This window comes from Rhea americana, unplaced genomic scaffold, assembly GCF_003343005.1.
Source record: "Rhea americana isolate MKP2758 unplaced genomic scaffold, rheAme1 scaffold_25, whole genome shotgun sequence".
NCBI classification, from domain to species: domain Eukaryota; kingdom Metazoa; phylum Chordata; class Aves; order Rheiformes; family Rheidae; genus Rhea; species Rhea americana.
In genome coordinates, this window is record NW_028186368.1 from 4,585,347 (window position 1) to 4,609,102 (window position 23,756).

Here is a 23,756-nt window from a genome sequence, read left to right on the forward strand (position 1 = left end):
TGTACTTCATTATCAAAGTGTACTTTATGAAGAAGACTCCCTAAGTCTTCTTCAGAGATAGAGAAGGACTCCTATTTATGAATGAGAACACCCTTAGACTGTGTTGTCATACTCACCCATATATTGATGAATTCATTCCAGGCTTCGCTGGCCCCATATATGGCACATACAAACACCTCTAAAGAAGGTACAGTGCTTCAAAAACAGCATTTAATGCAGATAGGAATAATTGGATCTCAAGGGCTTGCTTTTTCTTTGTTTTTAGAAAAATCTATTTCTTCTGAGGAATTCACTAATAAAAGTTTCAGTCACATTGAAAAAACAGTTGTGTATCATCAAGTATGAAAGGCCAGAGAAAAGCTATGTTACTTTCAAATGAATACATTTTCATCCTCTTGGATGAAAGTCATGCCAGTAATCAGAGAATACTTTTTAGTTAGCTAACTCTCTCCTGTCATTTCTTTTCCCAAATCCACATCTTCTAGTAGTGTTTATTGTCTAGACTGAACTGAGACTAAAGYTTCTTTTCCAGATACAAGAGTTCAGAGAATCATGGTTCTGATGCCAACAACCCATTTATTGACATAATTGTCTGCTAGGACAAGATTTCTAGGACTAAGAACTTCACCTCTCACTCACTTGCTCTCTCACTGTTAAAAACTATGCAGTCCCCCAACATTCATCTTGACTCATGTTGACTTGTTAAGGTGTCTGTCTCTATCACAGACAACTAGATATTTATCAAGAATCAGATAATTTTGCATGAGTTACAAAGGTTATTATTTAGAATTCATAGATATCTATTTTCACATTAAAGGCATAACAGTTTCCTTCATTTAAAAATAAACTATTTCAAAGGTAAAGTGTATATGGGGGCAGAATGTCTTTGGTTCCAAAAATTGATGTGAGCTCTAAAGATTAAGGAACTGATGCCTATCTTGCCCTTGTCTTGGGGTTCAAATCTATGCTCAGATACAGTAACTAGTGCCCTCTAGGCACAGTAGGAGAGAAAGTCCAGCCCGCAAACTTTGAGTGGCACTGACTTCCTGCCACTCTGTCTACCATGGGCAGGGGAGACCTGATAAGACCATTACCACCAGCAGTTTTTTCTGTCTTTGACCAGTGACAGCTCAAACAAACATAGGCTACTTCACTGGAGAACCTAACATCCACTGTACTCATAAAAGTGATATAGGTATATGAAAGCAGGTTGGGGACCTTTTCTTTTACTCCCTGACCTGAAGTTCCACAGAGTAATACTGATGTAATCAGTGGTGGACTTCAGGAGGACTTACAGCACAGCATCTCTAGATTTTTTCAGTCTGGACTCATTGCAGATACTGATAAATACTATATTAATGGGAAAATGTTCCTTTCTAAAACTAAAAAAAAAAGCAGATGTGTATGTTTTAACTGGACTTATGAGTGTGGGTGTATGTATGTGAGACACAAACTTCATTATTATGAGATTTAAGAGATTATTAAAAGTTTCTAGGTTGAAGGCTACTTTCTTTTAGACTAAAAAGCAAGTTTTTCTTTTGGAATAGAATTTCTCAGTACAGAAAAGCAGCAGTATTTAAAATAACAATCAGAATTAATATCAAAGTTGAGACTGCTAAGAACCCGTTGACAGGAGATTAGCTTTACGGTTAGAATCACTGACTGAGAAAAACAAAGACACCAGTTTAACTCCAGGCAGTCAGATTTCYGTTGTGATACTGTGCGTATCACTTATTTTTTGTGTCTTGAGTCTCAGCATATGAACGTTAAATCCATTTTACTTTACAGCTGTTTGAACATAACCAGATGGAATTGAAGTACATCTGCTTTATTATTTTCCTTAAATATGTGAATGAACACATCAGAGCATTTGCGTGCCCTTGTTTTGTAGTTACTTTGAAATAGCCAACCCCAGTTCAGTCAATTCCTGGATTCTGTTCTGTTCCAATACTGACTTTCTGCACTACAATGAAAAAAAAGCCCTCTACCCTCTACCCCATCCCACACAGTTCCACAAGAGGGAATCAATGCACTGTACAAGTTCAGAAAATACCTCAAGTTCATGGAAAGATTTTAGTCTTTAAGGACATCATGAGAAAATGAAGCAAATGAGTTTGTTTATAGCCCCTGAGTACATACAAGCTGCAACACATAGCAGCCAGAAAAAAAAAACAGATTTGTCTATTCCTTCCCTTACCTCTATACTTAAAGTATGAAAATAATCAAAAGATAATATAATGGAAGAAAACATTGCTAAGCATTAAGGCTTCTATATAAGAATTGCCTTGTTTTTCTGGTCTCCAATAACACCTAACATTCCTTTATGTATGTGACACTAACTATTATAATAAGCATGATTTGAAATATTGTTGTTACTCAGTTTTGTCATTATCAAGTGAAAGTACTCTGAAAGCTTTAGCTTTAATTCAGAGCACAGTGGTGATGACAGCAGTGACAATTAATAGTCCTGTGTGTTTCAATAAGAATTCTTGGACACAATTTAATGGGGGGAAGTATGACCTCTGAARTGACTGCTATCTATAAGCATTAATGAGGGTAAAGAGCAAAAAGTGATCTATTACAATAAAAGGAAAAAAATGGCTTTTGTCAAAGCTGTCAGAATCAATGTAAAAAAGCAGTAGAACAAGTTTAACAATTTCCAGCCACCATGGAAGTATCACTGTTGTACCAAACTATAACACATTATATAAGAAATAACATTTATTAGAGATCTGAGTAGACTTGGTTGGAAAAGAAGCATAAGTGAACATTTTAAACTGGAATTTCTGCTAGGTAAATAGCACTGAATACACACATTTTTTCTTGGAAACAAAAGCAGTTAATTTTTTGTTACAAAAGTTGATAAGAGTGACAGCACGCATGAGCGAAGAAAAATCTGGAAATGAAGATGGGAATATTTGATCAAAGACTGACAGTGATTCACACAGTGCTTGATGTTTCAAGCATATTTCACAACATTCCTCCAAACAGAGAACAAAATTGCTAATACTAAAGTAGAAGTGCGGTGCTTTTGGCTAATTTTGAGTTGTTTAAGCTTATGCATAGGCAAGATATGATACTGATTATGGTTCCATTTTCTTTTTTTCTTTTTTTTTTTTTTTTTTTATTTTTTTTGACATCTTTTCTTTTTTGAAAATAAGTGAATAAGAAGTACTAGGCTTCAGTACTAGCTCCCTAGCCTTTTTTCTATAAGACTTAAATTCTTAAGTTTTTATGAAGCCACAAAAGCAAAACAATTTAAAGTGTTCTCTGGAGTATATTCATTGACAATCCAATAATTTCTGAAAATACTATCTTCACTTCTGCTCTTTAATCTTATAGAAAAATGCTGTAACATACTTAGATTTATATCATTTTTGTTTTTAACTATACAATCATCTTTTTTATAAGAACACAGACACCATATCTTGCTCATATAAGTCCAAATTCAGTTTTTGGCAAAAGCAGGGGGWGCCTCTAGTATGTTTCCCTAAAAGATAAGCTAGACTTACACATTATGTGTTTAATTTGATGCCATTTAATTTTTTTTCAAACAATTAATTTTAATTGCTATAGAATTATTCTCAAAGTACTACAGATTGATTTACCGATAAAMAAACTGAATTTAACTTGTTTCTCTTCAGACTGTCAGTTGAAAAAATTTCTAAATTTCCATAACCTAAAAATATTTTAAAATTTTGAAAGTGAAATATTAACTTTACAAAATCTTCCTTACCTCTAGCACTTCTATATAACTCCAGCAAAATATTTTCAAGCTTTACAGAACAAATGATAAAACAAATTTCTTAGAAAAGAAATGCACCAAATTAAATAATGACCTACATACAAATACAGTAATTAGGCTTAGCACATAACTACAAATTGTATTTTCACTTTGAATTACTRTGTGTAGCACTTGAAACACTCTATACTTAAAAAGTACTATGCAATATGTAGTAAGTCTGGAAATATTTCTTCATTCTCTAAAAAAAAGTGAAAGTTTTTATGATATTAAATTATTATAGTTCTGCCAAAATCCAAGTTTATTGGGAGGGACTAAGAACTCTTTGTCCTCAATGAGAAGATTCTATTAAAATGTTGATATTTTTACAGTTGCAGTCACAGTCTCTATCTGACTAAATTGAACTGATGTGGAGCAGCACCACCCATGCCAGCTGATATTGTTGGGGAGCCTCAAGTCTGCATTGTTCCCTTAGGCAGATCTATCTATTAATATTATTAATCAATCTATTCATTGATTCCATTAAAAAGTACAGAATAAGTAGCTACTGAACTTATATGCACAAATTGAAATGCACAAAAATAATGTTTTAGCATGCTGTGCTAAGCTATCTCATCCCCCTCTAAATTTTTCATAAGGATATACAAGTCTACTTATTTCCAGACRGCATACTCATCTCAGCTCTTCAAAAGACACCAGTACTGCAGATTCTGCATCTGCTTATTAGACCTAGAATAAATGTTAATGAAAATTGCACAAAACCAGAATATAAATCTACAAAATCTACACAGACATAATTTTCATCTCATTGACATCTAATATAAATTGAATCTGAGAAAACACTATCTGTGCCATAACTTCATAATAACTTATAATTTACTATTTCTGCATATTCAATAGTGGCTTCACTCAGAGGAGTAGTTACAGCAATGGTAGGAAATAGTCCTGATAGTGGGCATAAGAGATCACTTTRACCTGTATTTTCTGTGTTGTCCAGGAAAAATAGTATGAAAACTTTGCTACTCAAAAAGGAGAAAAAAAGAAAAAAAAAATCTCCCAAGATTGAGGTGCCACAACTTCTCAGGGGTATCTGTTCCTTCATTCTAACCTAAATGTTTCTAGCTAAATCCTTTCTGCTACAAGTTTTAACTTCTGTTTCATTAACACAGAGGATAGAGAACTCTGGGGGCCCTCTTTTTTTTTTTGAGATCTGCTGCAAATAACAATGTAATATAGTGTGATGTCTTTCTTGTGCAGATTAAAGTGGAATTACCTGGGAATTTCTTACATATGAAACTCCACATCATGCAYCTGAGTACAATACACTGCTAGGCTTTCTTTTTTGTAATTACGAAGCTGACTCATGCTTAGCTTACCATCCACAATTGCAAAATCTTTCATTTCATACATAGCTATTAAGATATTTTTAACACAAATAATTTGTATAGAGTGATGCAACTTCTGAGCTTAACAGCTGCATACATAATGTGCATATCTTAATACCATAAAATGACCTCTGTTCAGTATATCCTTTCAGCTTTGCAGTAAGCTGTAACCAATAAGCATATCTTATTACTTTTTGCATCCACTTGACAACAATTTTATAATGATTCTGTTTCTTTAATTTGCATGTAAAAAGGTCACTTTTAACAGTATGACTTTCTTAAGTCAAGATTTATCATATCTACTGCTTTTTACTTACTCATAAGGTATGTTGACCTGTCACAGGAGGAAATTGGTTTGATTTTACATTATTTGCTCTTGACAAAATCATCTGGACAGTTAGTCATCACCTTGTGATTATTTGTCCAATATTTTGCCAGAAATTGAAACTCAGACTATTAAAAGAAAGAAAGAGGGAACAGGAAGGAGGGAATGGGAGAGAGGATAAAGAGGTCCTACCACTTCACTTTATCCTACCTAAATATCTCACAGGTGGAATAAATCTGGGCTTATCTACCTTCTCCAGACTTCTAGAACTTCACCTATCATCCATGGGTTCTCAAAACTRTTAATTATTAACATTAACTATTAACTGATAATTATTAACAGCTCTAAGATTACTTCATTTTAAGTGTTTCAAAAGCATCTTACTCAAGTAATTTGAAAACTTAGGTCCTTTGGCAACTCKTTTTGGKTTTGTTTTCTTTTTTTGATATTGTTTAAGAAACYGTCAACTGACCTGAACCCTCTTTGCTTTAGAGTTACTTTCCAACTAATTCTATTAACAGAAATTCCAGTTTTAATATCAACCATTTCCTTGAATTCCATTAAGTATATTTTGCTGTTTTGCCCTTCCCCAATAATAAATCATTATTTTCCATTCCCATACATTACTTCACTACCAGGACTAACACAAGAAGCTCTCATACATGAGCATTCAGTATTTTCAGCATTAAAAAAAAAARTCAACATATATTCTAAGGTCTTTCAATGTCTTTCTAAGAATGTTGTAAGAACTCGGTTACTTCTGTAKTTCCCTTTTCAGTTAACATCTAATTTAAGATACTTGTTGATATCAGACTCTTGGCTTTAGATAATTTTGTTAGATTATTCTAAAGAGGAGGAGAAGAAAAAGTTTCCTTCACTTAATTTTCATGGTTAGTGGTTYATTATGGATCTTGATCCATAATAAWGCAATTATAGTGACAATATTTCACCTTTTTTTTTTTCTTTAAGATAATTACACCATTGCTGTATTGTGGACCACTGACCATGTGCCCTAGATTATCTTTATTCAAGACAGCATCTCTTCCCCTTTTTCCCTTACTATTTCTTCGTCAATAAATGTTAACCTTCTGTATCAAACTTTCCGTGCTGAAATATATTCTACTGTATGCATGCCATGTCAGTTTATAGGCTTTTACTGTGGATCAGCAAGACTGAAGTCTTGCCTTCTGGATTTTGGTGAAATCTGCTATTATTGAATATTTAACAAATAATGCATTACTCTCAACTTACTTCACTCTTTTTTCCCCCATTCTGCTATAGACCCACTCTGAATAGACCCTAGTTATGCAGACATGTTTATAAAGGARAACAGCTTTTCATATAAATTTACATGTTACCCAGTTCATTTACAGAAAAACAGAGAGACAGCAGCCCTTTTTAGACCATTTCATTTTCTATTCCTTCTTTTCAGCTTGCCTTTTCTCTAAAGTTTCTTAAACACTTTTTCTCATCTTTAGAGTACACTGCATATATTCTGCTTAAAATTTCTTCTTGAGACAGGTTTTAYCTTTGGTTCAATTGCAAGCTTTCCTTCCTAATGTTTCAGTAATGCTAGCCATCTGTTGTCACACTCTCCCCCTCCATTTTTGCCCAAGATAGGTAATTTCCTTGAGTCTAAAGTTACAATAACTGTAAAGGTAAGTGGCTGTCCTCTTTTATTATCAGAAAAAAAAAATCACAAAAGGTAGCAGAACTTTATATTCAGAAATAAGATAATATAAATTTTAATACTTTCACAAGGAGGAAATTCTAATTTTATTTACAAATCAATGCTGTACACACACACACGCACACACACACACACAATTGTGAAAATATCAACAACATGACATCTTTCTCTTTCCTTCTTTTAAATTTAACCAAATGGTTCAATACTAAAAATCAACACAAAGTCCTTTTTTTTCCCAGCTTTTAGCTTGGCTTCTGTTCATAGATGCAACAGATTTTCAGTGTTTATATTAATTCACCCAAGACCACAACAAATGTTAATTAAGAAAAAAAACCCAGAACCCTGTTTATATCAACTTGTTCTACATAAAGCATTATTTGCCACTGAAAATATGKAATTTAAATGTGCTGGCATTTATAGCTTATGTATGCCTTGCTCCAGAATTCTACRATTCACAAATTTACATTTAGAATTGATGTAATCTACTTTCTGCAGCATAGAGATTCAACTATGTGCTTGAAATTTTAATATTTTGAAGAAGCTACATTACTATTTTGAGAGCAATTAAACCTATAGGACAAGCATCTGTTGAACATGCTGCCATTTCCCCCCTTTTCTTCAAAGGACTAAATTAATATCCATTGACAGTTTATCGATATTTAATTAACAAAGAGACTATAAATTATTTTAAGGAAAAAAATAAGTCTCTCAGTTTCCTAATAGGAAATTCCAATTGAAATAAACATATTTTGCTATTTAGAATGACAGCAGGAAACAATACTAAGTTTTCAAACTAGCAAGAACAATTCAAGAGCCTGATGCCAATTTTTAGGCTGTACAACAGATGGACTACATGAAAAAAGTCTCGTGAACACTAAAATGAAGGGAGAAACAAAATCACAGAAGGAAACAGGATCTAGCTATTACTTAAAGCAAAAATGTCAGATGGAGGCATATTTCGCAAAAACAGATTCGCAGATAATGTAGTCACAACCTTTTTTGTTCCATGAAAGAACAGGCCAATCAACTAACTCTCACAATGCTTACTCCATAAAACCAAGGTAGAAAGCCTTATAATAATATTAAAACTTTAGCACATTCTGTGATCATAGTTATTCCTATACCCTTATCCCCACTGTAATGCACTGTATTTCTTCTAAGCAAAACAAGATGCAATTAAACTTAAGTTTATTCATCTTCTTCATCCCATCTGTAGAGGCATTTTCTTCATTACCTTATGTACCTATTTATCCTTCCTTTTAAGGTTCTATATCCTCTCCTTTTAAAGTTTCTGTTGCCTGTTCATTGCTCTCCCTCATGTTAACTATCATTTTAGAAAGAGCTCTGTCCCTATTTCAGCTTGACAAAACCTTATTTTTCTCCTGTTTCAGGTTACCATGTTTTCCTCATTACCAGTTCTGAAGTTGTGACAAAAGGCCAGCTAGTTTGATCAGTGCAAGACAACCCAATATCCTGATGTCCAAACTGATATAAGGAAAAACAGCAGTGCTCCATGGAGTAATCCTCTCTGACTTAGCAACACTACATCATAAAGCTGAGGCAGAGCTTAATTCCCATCCCTAAGGCCTGATTCACATATAAAAAGCCTCCTCTATGGAAAAAAGGGGAAAAGTAGGGTTGGGACAAAAGAAGAGAAGATTCAAGTCCAGACTTCCCTTCTGTTCTGAGGAAAGTCTGTTCTGCACATCCCATCACATGGATGTTTTGAAGAAAGCCACGTTAAGGATTAAAAGGCATAATATTTCATAAAGGCATAAAATTTCATAAAACAGGACAGGCATTATCATCCTAAACTRTTTTTCAATAAAGGAGAGAAAAGAAGGAGAGTGAGTAAAAGAGAAACAAAGGAAGTGGAAATAAGATGGWTATGTATCTTATATTAAAGAATCATTGGCTAAATGGAAGAAACAGGTATGCAGTGATAAATCTTTTATTTTCATTGCCTTCATTTTAATGGATTTGAAATAAAGTCTGRAATGGCATAAGGAGTCTTATAATACTTCTAGTTTCTAACTACTAGCTCAAGCCAGCACATTCAGCTTCAACCTTAGGTTCTCCACTAAGTATTTGTCTCAGTCCCTGGTTGGGGATGTCCTCTTCCGCAACTAAATAACTGCTTCCTTTCAAAAGCTTTTCTTTTTTTCTCCTCTCCTTCTCCAGAAAAACAGTTTGCAGCTGAGTTGTAGCAAGATTTAAACTCTACTTCTTTAAGATTGACAGTTTTTCAGAGCTAAGAGTTGTTCCCATAGGTACTTCAAAGACAAGAGATGCTGTGGACTTCTCAGCAGCGTGTCCCGCCTTTGAAGTCTTTGAAGTATCCATAGGAGATGCTTCTAACAAAGAGAAGCTGGCAGTTTTAAAAAGTAGACTTTAAATTTACTTATGGCAAATTCCACAAAAAGGGGGAGGATTGCTTTCTAAAACATTCTCTCTCTCTCTCTTTTTTTTTTTTTTTTTTTTTTTTTTCCTGTTTCCTCGGAGAGCAACAGATTTCAAGAAAAAAGATGTTGTAGCAGGGATTACTATTTATCAGTGGGAACAGTCAGGATCACACTATGAGAGGTCTGGCAGCTCTAAAAACAAATATAAATTTAMAGTAAGAATATATTTCCAGAAATAATACTTTATGCTTATTAACAATCTAAATTTGTGAGTCTTCTTATTCATTTCTGACATTTAAAGTCCAGTTGCCCACATTTAAAAGAACTCATGCTCATTTTTCTCTTAACTGTTTATAGAAGTCACTGGTTAAAAAAAAAAAAAAGTCTGTAGATCATAGTATATGCAAGAAAAATTTAATCTCCATCTTCATTCATACTAACATCCCCTCTTTCACAACATTCTTTACAAGATTAGTTCTAGCAATGACTATTCAACATTTTCCTTTCAGAAAATGTGGAATTTGAAATAGGCTATTAAACAGAAAACATTTGTTTTGGTTATTTTTTTTTTTTTTTTGTGGATGGGGAGATAGCTACTTTAAAATATTGAGCAAGCTAGTTTCAAAATCTTAAAACACATTGCTGTTTTCTAACTGAAAGGGCTGTTTTAAGTATAAGCTACTTGTAGTAAATATATACATATATAAATATAGTCCCTAAATGATATAAATCAAAGTGAAATATTTCAAGGCTATGTAARCCTAATTATAGAACTGTTTAGTTGAACTACAAACTAATTTTTTAATTTCCATTTCATTAAAATTTGAGATTTTTTTGCACTTTTTACCTATTTCAGAACAAGAAAGAATACAAAAATCTCAAGAAAATTTTAATAAGCAAAATAGRTATTTCTTGCCTTAAGAAGTTTAATTATCTTATACCTTTAGCAAAGTCAGCCAACAAACTTTTAGAAAAACAGCCTCTAAACTTTGTTGATTTTTTTTTTAATGCATGGAAAAGGAGATCAGTTACAAATAGTTTTAGGCATTGCCATCTCTGACTGTCCGTTTTTCACCATTTACTAACTAAACATACGTCTTATTTGAACTTAGATAGTTATCATGCATTATGTGCTGCTGTAAATGCACTCTATCTTGCAGAGTTAAAGACTTATTACAGATACCCTCACTATATAACAAGTATTGATTATTTTCTAATTTTATTTTTGTATTTCAGATTTAGATAGATAGTAGTGCCACATGGCAATGGTATCCAGAATGTCCAGTTTGCTGAACTTTGAGATTCAGTGTGCTTTCTTCTTGCCAATAACAGTTTAAGAGGCATGAATGAAGTTGGTAACATTTCAAAAAAGGTTCGATATCTCTTTCGGCTTCCTTGTATCTTCAAACAGAGTCCAATTTTCTTAACAACTCTTGGTTCTGACCTCTACTAGACAGACCTCACATAAAAGTTAATTTTTCAATCATCTTTCAAAGATGTCACTGTTAGGGCAAAACAGAGGYTTTGGAGTGAGATAAGTAGACACTGAAATTCCAGACAAATACAGCAAACACAACTTTTACTTACCTTGCTTCTAACTTGGCTAAAGGCAGAAGCAGGGATCCTATCTGAGCTGGTAYACTAGTACCTCTTTCATGTTACCATTTTTTCAAAATTTAAGTTTTAAATAAAACTGAAAGACATAGCTGTTTGCAACTGCAGAGAACACAGATGGATTTGTGATCTATTGACAACTGCAACCTCAAACACACAGAATTCAGCAAGTGAAGCCTATGTATAGGAATATTTAAGCTAATAAATTCACAGTACTTGTTAGACACTACTTTGCCTATAGAACTTCTTGTGGTTAAGATTTCTTAAAGCTATACAGTAGTTAGACCCCCCCCACACCTCTTTGTACATCTCAATATATCTGCACACAGCCCAAAGCTTTAGCCTTACCAGTGCTGTCATCATAAACAACAGTGACTGTTTTCCACTTGAAGAACTGCACAAGGTCAAGGATGGCACGGCTGAGTGAAGAGAAATCTGGGTAGAGGCTGACATAGAAGGAGTCCTTGTTGTCTGACACCTGATGTTTCCAGCGGGTCTGGATATGTGGAACGCCCAGAGCATTGCAGATGGACTGCACTGCATTAGCTGAGGAGCTGTGGGATGGTCCGAAGATGGCAGCCACCCCAAGGGATAGCTGATCGCAGGCTGAAGAGGAGACAGAAGTCTGTCAATGATGAGAGGAAAGAAGGCAGTGTGCCAAAAGGTTTCACGCACAATTCACGTTAATTAAAAGGCACTCCAAGAAATACAACTTCATTGCTGACAGAGCTCCTTTGCTGTTCAAGTTTAACACTTCCATTTACACGATTTCAACTTCAGAAATTTCTAAGCTTTCACTGTGAGCTGATGAATAGCAACCCTTAAAATCTAAATAGTGCTCAGCTATGAACTCCTATGTCAGTGGAAGTCAAAGGCCAGTAGTTATGTATGTTTTAAAAAACACTGATAAGATGTGAGATTTATGCTCAGCTGTGTCTTGTATTTGGAGAAGGGCCATATGGGACAGTATCCTAAGCTAGGTTGTTTAAGCATTAACTTCTTCCTCAATCCAGCAACACTACCTCTAATGAGAAYTTAATTACTCAGAAACTGTGCATGTTAAGTTGATTTAATTCTAGCTAAGCAGCAAGCAGATGATAAAYTTCATTGAAATGGACTTTCGGATTTGTATATCAGAAGAGCATATACGTTGACTACTAGAATGTAGAGGTCAAGATTTTCCCTAATCTATTCCTTATACTATCTGCCAGTGAACAAATTCAGTGTGCTTTGTTAAACACTGGAAATACTCTGTTTTGCTACATCTATACTAATAAATAAAACTGGCCCTGAAAGTCATTTACATGATACTGCTGCGTTCAAGTGGCTTAGCTCTCCTCTTTCCAGTACAGGGTACTAGAAACARTCTGTATGTGTAATCATCTCCCACAGTATGCTCAGACACTACCCAGGAGAATATTAGTTGGCAGAGGCCAAAACCAGGCAGGAAAATTAGGCAGCAGAGATAACTACAGGCCACAGTTTCAGCACAAGTCTGCTTCTGTTTAGATCACTACTATAGCTTTTATGAGCATGCAGTTCTGAAACACAACCGGTTATCGTTCAACATAACAGCTAATTTGGCAGAGAGAAGTTATGGAAAGTATCTTCATAATTCAATCTGGATGTGTGTACTGATATGAAGTTTGATTAATACTGTTTTACYACCATCTATGTCCCTCGCAGCTGAGGAAACAAACACTAGAAACATATCTCGCTATATTACTTTCCTCAGCRAGTCAAAAGTAGTTGTTTTATTGTTCATATCAACCTTTTCTAACATGATGGAAATGTTGTTATGCCTTTCAAGTGCCTTCTGGAAACTATGCTGGCACATCCTTTTATCCCTGTATAGCCCAAGGGATTTAAATTAACTTCTTATGTGGGCGCAGGATCCCTATTGCTTTACTGAGTGTCGGATCAGGGCCTAAGCGACTGGCTTGATTAACAAAAAATATATATATGCTAATATTGCCCTTCCTAAGAGTAATCAACAAGCTTTATGCAAATGTCAGTAAATGGGATCACTAACAACAGCAATAGCTACCAGATGGCTTTTCAATGGGCTTTTTTTTTATGCTTCCGAGATTTGAATAATGCAATGCTTTCACACGTGATGTAGTATGGCACTGCTCTATAAGCAGCATACCAGTTTTTCTAATACATTGAGGGATATTTGTTTGCGTTTATGTTATTCTTCACTGGAAAAGTAACTTGGGAATATTATTGTCTTGCTTTCAGGTTGCTCTTTTGTACAGTACCTTTGAAAACCCATTAATATTTCATCCACATTCAACTTCAAGAGTATGTGTTACTAAGAGATCTAAACAGACTACTTCTGATGCAGTGCCTGCCTGCTCACTGATGGACGTAATCATGAACAGCAAAATGAGTCAAATGCTTAAATCTCATTGTTAAAACCCTGCTTTGGAGCCATCATAATAAAATGAACCATTTTATGTTAACCTTTAGCCTTTGATTCCTAACTAAAGCACAAATATAGTTGGGTATATTGTGAACTGATGAAGCAAAAACCTATTAGCATTGGAAGATTACAGTTTTTGATATAGCCCAATTAGTTACAAGTAAAGAGTGCATTCTCATCCCAAGGTGCAAATAGGAATAATGAATACATCCAATCTATTGTTATTCATATGTTGTCATTCTGCTATTCCATTCTATCAAGGATTAGCAACATAACAACAGTAGGGCTAGCTTGCACTTTCAGGCAATCTGGAAGTAAGGACTGCCTGTAATGGTGTTGTCTCAGAAAGGCTTAAAGATTTAAAGGTTATATAAAGGTTCTGCATTCCTTATTTCCTCACTTGGGAATGCAGGGAAATAGCATTCAGTCGCAGTGCCTTGCAAAAAGGGGCTGCTACCCTCTGTCCCAGTAAATTTCMCAGGAGACTAAGTGCTGGTGGTAGGAAGAAGCTGAATTTGGAAGACATGGAGAAAAGAAGAAAGAAGGGGTCCTATTTAAGGATCAGTTCATTCCTTGTTGCTTGAGATGGAAAGGAAACAGTGGTCTCTCAGAACCTGCTTTACTCCATCATCTAAAACAGCAGAATAATAATTCAGAAATACTGTGTTAAAAGGGATATTTGCCTCTCTCTTCTCTTCTTCCTCACACTCTCTACAAAGAAACCATCTTGTTAGGCATAAAGTCTAGGCCATAATATTTTTCATAAATCAAAGCATCTTACAATAATAAAAATGTACATTTTGTATATTTCTATACAAATATAGATATTATTTTCATGTCTAACATCAACATCCATCCATCAAATGATTTCTTTAGCAAATAAGCAGGTAAAGTAGCTTCACAAGATTTGTTTCACCATGCAGGGTTACAGAAAAAAAAAAAAAAGTTGCTCATTACTCCTAAGCTGAAGTTTTAATCAGTATTATATACCACTTTTAAAATGTATTTTATGTACATTCATCCTGATTCAACAGCTTTTTCTTAGCCAGCATTTATAATTTCACATGCAATATTTTTATTCAGCTTAGCCCACTACAGCACCAAAAATCTCATGCTGTGTAATACTTTCAGTCTTGAATGCCTCACTACAGCACCAAAAATCTCATGTTGTGTAATGCTTTCAGTCTTGAATGCCTGGGATTAGCATGTTAGGACCAGATCACTCAGCACCATTTAAACTAGAAACCTCCTATAAGAAATACTGGCTGACCTCTCATTTTTCACCCCTCTTATTTTATTATTAAAGATAAAATTCATACATAATTGGCTCTGAAATTTATAAAAAATATGTCTGAAGAGAATGTAATACTATGCAARCTTCAGTCCTACTGAGTTCTGAAACCAGGTTTTGTATTTTCTCCTATAAAATATGTATTAAATTTTTCTATGCTACAGCATTGTGTACTTTCTAGGATACTGCAGCACTGGARTACAGCTTGCATATGGTGTCACAATGCTGTAGATCAGAATGTAAGGCAATCTGAAAACCTCAATTCTTGTAAGAATCAAAGATTTTAAAATTCAGAGAAAAAATCAAAATAATTTAACTTTTTTTCTTGAAACAAATCATTTAAATTTAGGAGAAAATTTCTGAACTAAGACCTAGACATTCACCTGGTAGAAATATTCCTAAGCACGGTCTTAAGTTTTAAGCTTATTTTTATGCCTTGTTGACATAAAATGGACAAAACTAGTACTACTTGCTCCCCTTGGAAACCTGCACCTGATTAGTTATATGAGACTTAAGCATATGCTAAGGGTATTCCTGAATACGTGCTTAAAGTGATTGACAACTTAAAATTGAATTGGAGCCTTAATAACTATTGAGGAGGGAGATTTCAGCCATGAAATCCTAAAAATTCACATCCAGATCTCGAGCGGCCTTAATCAAGGAGGGGTTTATAGGTCTGCCTCTAAACATGTTGGAAGCAGCAGGTAGGAACTACTTCCATATTAGGAACGCAGTTTTAGTTACAGATTAAGTTTTGTTGACAGTGTCAACAGAATTAAATCATATCCTTATCTCTAAAACATTCACTTCGGCTCCTGTTGTGAAGTACGTGCTGTTCAGGAAAAGCCTAACCCATGGATAGCTTCTATATGGATAAGACAGTCACTGAGACRTGGCAGGGATTGCAGCTTAGGCAACACACTAAAGTAAAACACATTACCRCTTATGGTGGTACCTATATGATGACATGTTCTGCTACATCAGTAACAATACTGAGATGATCCAGTCTGAATAGGTCTCTGATGACATGTAGTCATGGCCACATCCTGAAATGCTCAGGGCCAGGGGAYGAACTCACAGCTTCTTCCAAATTCTGTAGAAGTTGGAGGCACCTAGCATTTTTCTGGGCAGAGTTTGGAGACAGTGTTTTCTGACTCCAAAGAACCCAGTCTCTGAGACACCCTAATCGCAAAGCTCATTAAAAAATGATTCCAGATTTTAAATGTTTAAACAAAGAAAGAATTTTTGAACAGGGGCAGTAGAAGCAAAGCTGACATAATGTAGTTTTCATACAGTTACCATTAGACTCTTCAAAGGGCAGTCTTTAAAACACCCCTTTGATGTCAGATATGTGAAGCCAGGACCTTGTACAGGATTGTTTTGTATGGCTTTTTGGAGAGATGTTTTTTTCAGGTAGGTAAACCAAGCAAGTCTTAGCCACTGGTACGAAATTTAAATTTGCAGGAGGTTACCTTTTTTGGATGCTTCAAAACTGTCATAGAGATTTATCTTTTGGGTGTCATATGTTAATGTGGTGTTTGGCAGGAGAGTTCTGTTTCTGTTGATTGTGTTCACAGCAAATCTGAAGGCTAATTCTTCTGCTCCCATTGGACCAGATTCCACACACTCAAAAATACCTCCTGGTAATGAGAGAGAGAGAAAGAGAGAAAGACAAAACAAAAAAGAAAAAGAAAAAAAGGAAGGAAAGAAAAAAAAGAACAGTAAGCCAAAATGGCGTACAAGAGCATTTCTAATTATCAGTTCAAGATCAGCCTGAAATTTTTAACTTAATAGACCCAATACAATGTAACTAGTCTAAAATATCTCATGATTTAGGTGAGGTTTGGGTCAAATCCTAACAAAACAACAGCATATGTTAAACAAACCTGTAGAAAACCTGTAATGTTTTCCATATAACGTTTTACTGACACGAATAGAAAGTGATATAAAATAAACAGTATTTATCAGCAAAATAGGAGAAGGATAAAGAATACATAATTATTTTACATACTTAAATTTGAAAGGACTGTGTTTACCACTTCTAGATCAATCATGATCTGTGAGTGTGGTGGACCATTTCTGGAGTCGTCTTTTCTGCTCTAGGTAAGAATACCTTAGGCTTTTTATGAAGCCATAGTGAACTAGAGAGTTCATTGGAAGTGCAACACATGAAGGAGAATGGTAAAAGGATTCTCCAAACAAGCTCAAGAAATGAAGATGCATAGACGTTTTAGCCTGAATGTGTGAGCTAATAAATATATTGAGTAGAGGGCAACAAAATTTGACTCAGTTGCAGTGAACCTCATGTACGTGCTAGCCCCATTTCCAGCAAATACAGAAATCTCAGCAAGTTCAGCCTACTTTAAGCTCCACTGCACAGCGCAAGCATCACCAGAACAAAGAATAATGCCAAAGAGGATGCCTTAAACAACAGACAGATTCTTGAGTGGTTCTGAGACAGTCCTTATCTTAAATGAAGGAAATAAGACATTGTCAAACAGTGCTGTACTACAGTAAATCTCATCTTATTAACCAGATATCTTTTCCCATGAAATTTAAATTAGTGCTTATTGTAGGGTAACATAATATATTCTTGCATCTGGAAGGGCCAAGGATATAGTGACTGTAAAAGTAATTTARAGGTGCATACTTACTTTGGTGACGTAGAATGTCTCAAACAAACAAACAAAATCAGCATCTGTAAGTCTCTATCCCCATGCTAACGCTGTTAACACTAATGTGGAGGACAACAAATAGCCACCATACCAAGAYCATTCATCACAAACCAGGTGCAAGGAATATTTTTCCATTCACTTCATCTTAGCTCATGCCTATTCATGTGTAAAGTAATGTTGCTACCTGGCATTGTATTATCTAAAACTTTCTAATSCAAGACTTCAGTACTTTCTCTGCAGGAAGCTCTCAGAATCTGAATGTAGAGGAAGTTGAATCAGGCTGAAAATAGGCAAATTACAATCAATTCATAAACAATCTTTTTGAAGAGTTGAGTAGATAAGCCATTGCTACAGCAAAAAGGATGGATATTTAGTTATCAACTTTTTCCTTTTCAGATATTATTAAATGCAAAAAGGCTTTGAGTTTCGCAAGTCTCCTGCCTCTTTCAACCTGTTTCTCCCTACAGGATGGAGAATAGGTGTTAACTGTTTTCCTGCAGATGAGCCTTTAAAATCCTGGTGAGAGCCCAAAGGACAGATGCCCAAATAATATTAATTTAAGCACATAAGCACTAACTGCTGAGACGAGAAGTGAGAAATAGCTACTTAAACATTAGTAATTTAAAACTGAAAATGAAGCATGGATGGGAGAGAGAGATGCCTGAGAAAAATCTAGGTAGGTAGAGAGATGATCAAAATTGATTGAGCATAGATGTATATARTCAGTAACCAAGATTAAAAATACTTTAGAAGCTAAAACAAAAGAAATTGAATAACATACAGCTAAATACAGACATAATACACATTAAAATTTAAAAACTGAGCATGTTTACTTGAATCAGAATACATATTAACATGAAAGGCAACCTCTTTTTGGAAGTAATRAAGTGCTTTATTCAGGAGAACTCARTTTGATGGACAAGTCTTTGTGCTCTTTAAAGCTTATAACTTCTAAATACTATAAATCAAAYTGTGACATATAGGAGTATTCAATTTTGATTTGGGGAATTTTTTTAAAAAAATTGCTGTAGAAAGCATAAAATTAGTGAGTAAATGATAAGTATAGATAATAACTGACAAGAAAATGAAAATGTTTCCTTTAATATGATCAGAACTAAAATAAATTTTATAGGCTTTCCTAAGGCATATGGAAAAAAGTTATTCAAATATATACAGATAAACAGATACCTCACAAAAAAAACTATTAAAAAGAGAAGAGTATATCCTCACTGACAATGCATTCATAAAAAGAAATAAGCAATACCATCTTTATTTCTCTTGCCTGCAATTTTATATTGAAAGATTTTCTTCTTTAATTTCTATTTATCTCAAGTTTGACACAATCTTCCTTCTTTATTCCTATATTTTTCCTTCTGTTCATCTCTAAGTTTATAAGATGGAGAATTCCCTGTCAAAGGTGTAGCTGTGGATTTTGACCTCTCTTATCAGGATAGTTTCTAATGATAGAGACTGTCCATCACATAATAAGAYAGTTTTATGAAGATGCCAAAGTCCCTATCTCCTGCAAGTGGCAACAGAATCTATAATTTCCCTATGTGCTCCATTTAGTGGGTTTTTTTCCCCCTCACTCACACATTCTTTCATCTCCACAATAAACATATCCCTTGCAAGGCTGGCAGCATATGATATGCCTGCCTCAGAATAAATTTCCATTCCAAAGGAAAACAAAGTAGAACCTTTTTATGGTGTCCTATGATTAGGACATTCTGCTAGGAGGGAGCAAGGTGTAGCTTTTTGCTCCTGCTCCTGAATGTTTTCATATTTTATGCTAGATAGACACTGAATTAAAAATAGTAACTCTAGAGGAATATAATTCATAAATTTGATGTTTTCTAGCAATCTTCTAACCTACAGGATGCTAAGACAAACTTCCACTAGGCTCATTTCATTCTAGCTTTATGCTACTTCAATATCTGTCCACCGAAGCAATGGAGGAGGAACATCCCACAGTTAAATACTTTGGATGCTGACAGATSTAAGTTCATCTTAACCTTCACACTAAGAAGAGACTTTAATCAGTAGGTTTCCAAATGTACCATGTGCTACTAAAATGCAAACTAGTGGAAAATGCCAGGCTACTCCATATTGGATAACAGCTGCTAGCCTTTGCCAGCCGAACACCTGTCCTCAAACAAGCAGGGAAAGAGTTGCTCAGGAACTCAGTGCTTAGGGCCCGTCTGTTTTTTAACTCAGCTGCTAAGCTGCTGAATTGAACTCCCACAGTAAGCAGAGCAGAAGCTTCAGCAGAGACATGTCCACATTCTCAGTATCAGAATTCAGTCAGAAAACAGCCATTTTTCAGGATGCTCAGCAAAGGCACATAAGTGAGTTCAGGCACTGATAGGAATTAGCAATTTTAAAGAATGCTTTCTCTATATTTGCATAAATACAAGTAGAAACATCTAACCTACTTGATAACTTTAAACTGTTGTGATCTTGCACATGTGTTCTGTTTGTTACTGAAGTCCAATTAATTTGTAAATAATAGAAATACATCAAATAATTTTAAAAAGAAGCAATTCCACCAACTTCATATTGGAAGACAAGCTACAAATTATACTGCATTTTCTACAGTGTGGAAAGCAAATGCAGAAAAGTATCAGCTTTGTTTTTCTGATATACTAAGTTATAAAGGAACATTAGTTTTCAGAAGCTGTTATAACATACTGCGCCTTGTTGTTCCCTCCCAAGCAGGCTGTTATTCTCTGCTACTATTATACCTTGCATTTAGGATGGTTTTATTAATAAACAAACTGAGGCATGCATTGCATGCTCTCAGATAAGCAGATAGAAGGGTCATAAATCTTGCCATTCACATGTGGACGAGCAACCAAGCCAATGCCTATCGTTGTCTAACAGACTGAAAAATGCAGGTGTTCGGGCTCACCTTATTTTTAACTCAGCATATGGACTTGAAATAGGCAGCAACAGCACTTCTCATATGCAAACAGCACATCTTAGAGAAAATGGCTGAATGTTCACTGCTACTTCAAAACAGACAGAATACTTTAAAGGGGCAGGGAAAAGCCTATTTAATGCTATATTTGCTTTAATGGTCTCATATATAGTTTCTTCTTCTTCATTTGCACTGTTAATAATATGGCAATGTATTGTTGCCGTGTAACAAGATAGGTAGGGAATATGGCATTATAGAGCTGCAGTTTGATCTGTAGCATGTGAAGTTTTATTAACTGCATACTGGAGGTGAATACTGTATATCTGTACACTTTGTCAAGTTTTTACAGTCATGAAAATCATTTTGGAAAAGTTTACTAGACTCTAGTAGTGATTAACACCTTAAGAATTACAGTGAGGAAGTGTGCTTAAGATAGGCCAGTCAAGCCAAATGTGCAAGAGCAATTGTAAAACAGTCTTTAACAGTATTCTTTTGCAGGCATAACCAGTAGGGAAGATCATAGTGCAATAGTATGATACAGTAATAGCTTCTTTGGGAGTGTAACCAGTGGAAAAAATTTATCGTAATAATTCATCAGAATGGACAATTTATGTAGAGGCTACTCATACTAATGTGGACAAAATATCCTTATTATTTTTCAATCAAGATAAAAATCTGAAATACTTTAAAAAGTTATGCAAGAAAGAACTCCAAGAAGTTTTGTTCTGCAAATATCCACAAGAAAAACCTGAGCCTATTCTACCAAAAAAGTTGAGCAAAAATTGACATTTTAGTCAACAAGCTAAGTCAGTTTTATCCAGCTTTCAAATCAGTTTTTTCAAACAGAAAACTAGAAAAAAAGACTCGTCTTGTCACACATCTTGGAAAAATATTGCAAAACAACCATTAAAAAAAATCTGTCCAGCTTTCATAAGCTGCCGAGGTTGACAAATAATAGCATAAATGCTATTAAGAATTATTCAGCTTTCCATTTCCATTCCACAAAAGGAGCATTATTCTTTGGGTTTGGGGGTTTTCCCTTAAATATTCCACTTTTTGGACACTGTGTATCCTTTGCATGGTTATCTCCATGTAAATATCTGGAGAAAAAGAAAAAAGAAGGTAGAAAGTACAGAAGTACTTAACGACACAAAATCTCTAGATGAATACAAGGGCCAGAACATGTTATTCATAAATCTTTTCTCCTCTTACAGATGGAGACCTTTGAAACAGATGAGTCTCATAAAGCTTGAGAGCGACTGTTACAAACTTGAAATAATCAACATTCAAGCAAGCTTCAGAAGCATCTGAGTACAACCACTAACAAGCCACTACTAACAAGCGTGGGTGATATTAAATAAAAGAATTTCTCCTTTTTTTCGAGTGCAGTCTCAAGTTTGTTTTGGTGGAAAGGAGCACTATTTAATTATGATAGCTACAGGATATTTTACAATCTATGCCCTTCAAAAATAGCCTTTCAGTATATAACAGAAGGCCACATTACCTCAGATCTTACTCTGACAAATCAACTGAAATGAAGCTTACAGACTACTTTGAATTACTGAGTCTAAAATAAATTCTTTTCCAATGTAATTGCAACTATATTAACTATATATAGTTGTAGCAGTAAAACTTCCATGGTTTGACAGTATCAAGAATTTACCAGACTATAATTTTCAAATATGATATCAGGAGAGGAAAAAAATTAAACACTAATTCACTTTAATACAGTATTGTTGACATTAACGAAGTTACGGAAACAACAACRTTAATCATAATTTCAGTTTTAACAATGATTTTCCTGTAGGAAGATTTTTTTTCTGRTATCTAAACAATTAGATAAAGATCTCAACATATACACAGACTAATCATTTTTAAAAGCTTAATTTTTATCTTTAACCACATTATTGTTATGTAGACTCTCCCTAATTTACCTACAGCTGTGAAGGTAAAGGTCTTTAAAAACACTTATTCAACATCAGTCACATTGTGGCATGAACACTGATTTTTTATGATAGAGTAATTTTTAAAATACATTAATGCAAACCTCTACCTTAAGTACATAGAATATTAAAAAGGTGACTGAGAGCCTGGAAAGTATTTTACTTCTAAAAACAATTTTTCTCTAACTTGTAATATTTCTTCTTATAATTTTACTTTAAAAAYATACAGATATGTTTAACTGATACTAATAAATTTATATGAAGTYAAATAGATTTGAAATTGTTTTATTTCTCCTTCCTGACATCAGATAAGTACATTGAATGTAAGATAAGCATTTTGTCCCAGCATCTAATCATGATGTGACAAGTAGAATCTGTTACTCTGATTATTTCTCATTCAGAAAACATTAACTCNNNNAATTTTGTTTAATTAGGCTGGAATTACAGCAGAAGGGAGGAAAGAGTATCTGAACAAGGTATCTACAATAACAAACTTTTTTTTCTAAAAAGTTTTTTCAGAGAGAACCAAGCAAGTCTATCAGGCATTTTACCATTAAAATGTGTCTGCTGCGTCCAAAGTTTGTAATTGACCATTCAGTAGTCAGAGCCAAAAAATATGCATTTGGTCCTACTCGTAAAAGGATAAAATGTCAAAAGTATATTATTGGCAGTTCAACATCAACATTCCCAGAGAAGAAGCGTTTTGTCCTTACAGAAGTGTGCCAGGACTGTGGTTCTCCAACTGCAGGCGCAGACGCAGACGAAGTAACTAGAGAGGCTCCTCCAACAGCCCCAAAATACCACTGCAGTCAGAAGCACTGGCCTTGGCAGGTGCTAGGCTATAATGACTGAGTTGCCTCCCCCAGGTATTTTAGCCCTAATCAACAGTATTACCAGCTGTACTGATCATTCTGTTTTAGATCTGATTTGGAACTGGAAAGCTGAAAGAGGTGATTGAAAGACCTTCATAAAATGTTACCAGTGTTGATATGTGCTTTCCATAAATACAGAATAAAGTTACATCATAGCCATTTAATTTGCTCTGGAACAGAATTAAAAATAACTAATCAATTTTATCAATAAGACATTAAAAGCAAATGAAAAATTTTCCTCTTTACAACCTTTTCCATAAACCAGTATAATTTTTATATATATATAAAAAATATAAATAATATAGATAATATTTTATATAGACACACTATATATTATATATATTTTTATGTAATATATGTATATTTTGTATATATATATATACAAATTATACTGGTTTATGGAAAAGGTTGTAAAGAGGAAAATTTATATGTATACACATATATTGGAATGCACCTTGTGAATCTGGACAATATC

The 23,756-nt window shown here is 34.4% G+C and overlaps 1 protein-coding gene across 1 annotated transcript in view; it reads right to left on the reverse strand.

Annotated features, from left to right (window-relative positions):
- Positions 1-23,756, reverse strand: part of GRIK2 (glutamate ionotropic receptor kainate type subunit 2) — a 414,190-nt gene that overhangs the window by 265,773 nt on the left and 124,661 nt on the right. Inside the window, exons 2-3 of the mRNA XM_085306980.1 lie at positions 16,347-16,514; positions 11,507-11,764 (exon numbers count right to left, since the gene is read on the reverse strand). Of these exons, the coding sequence (XP_085163106.1) occupies positions 11,507-11,764; positions 16,347-16,514 (426 nt within the window). The remainder of the gene's footprint in view (positions 1-11,506; positions 11,765-16,346; positions 16,515-23,756) is intronic.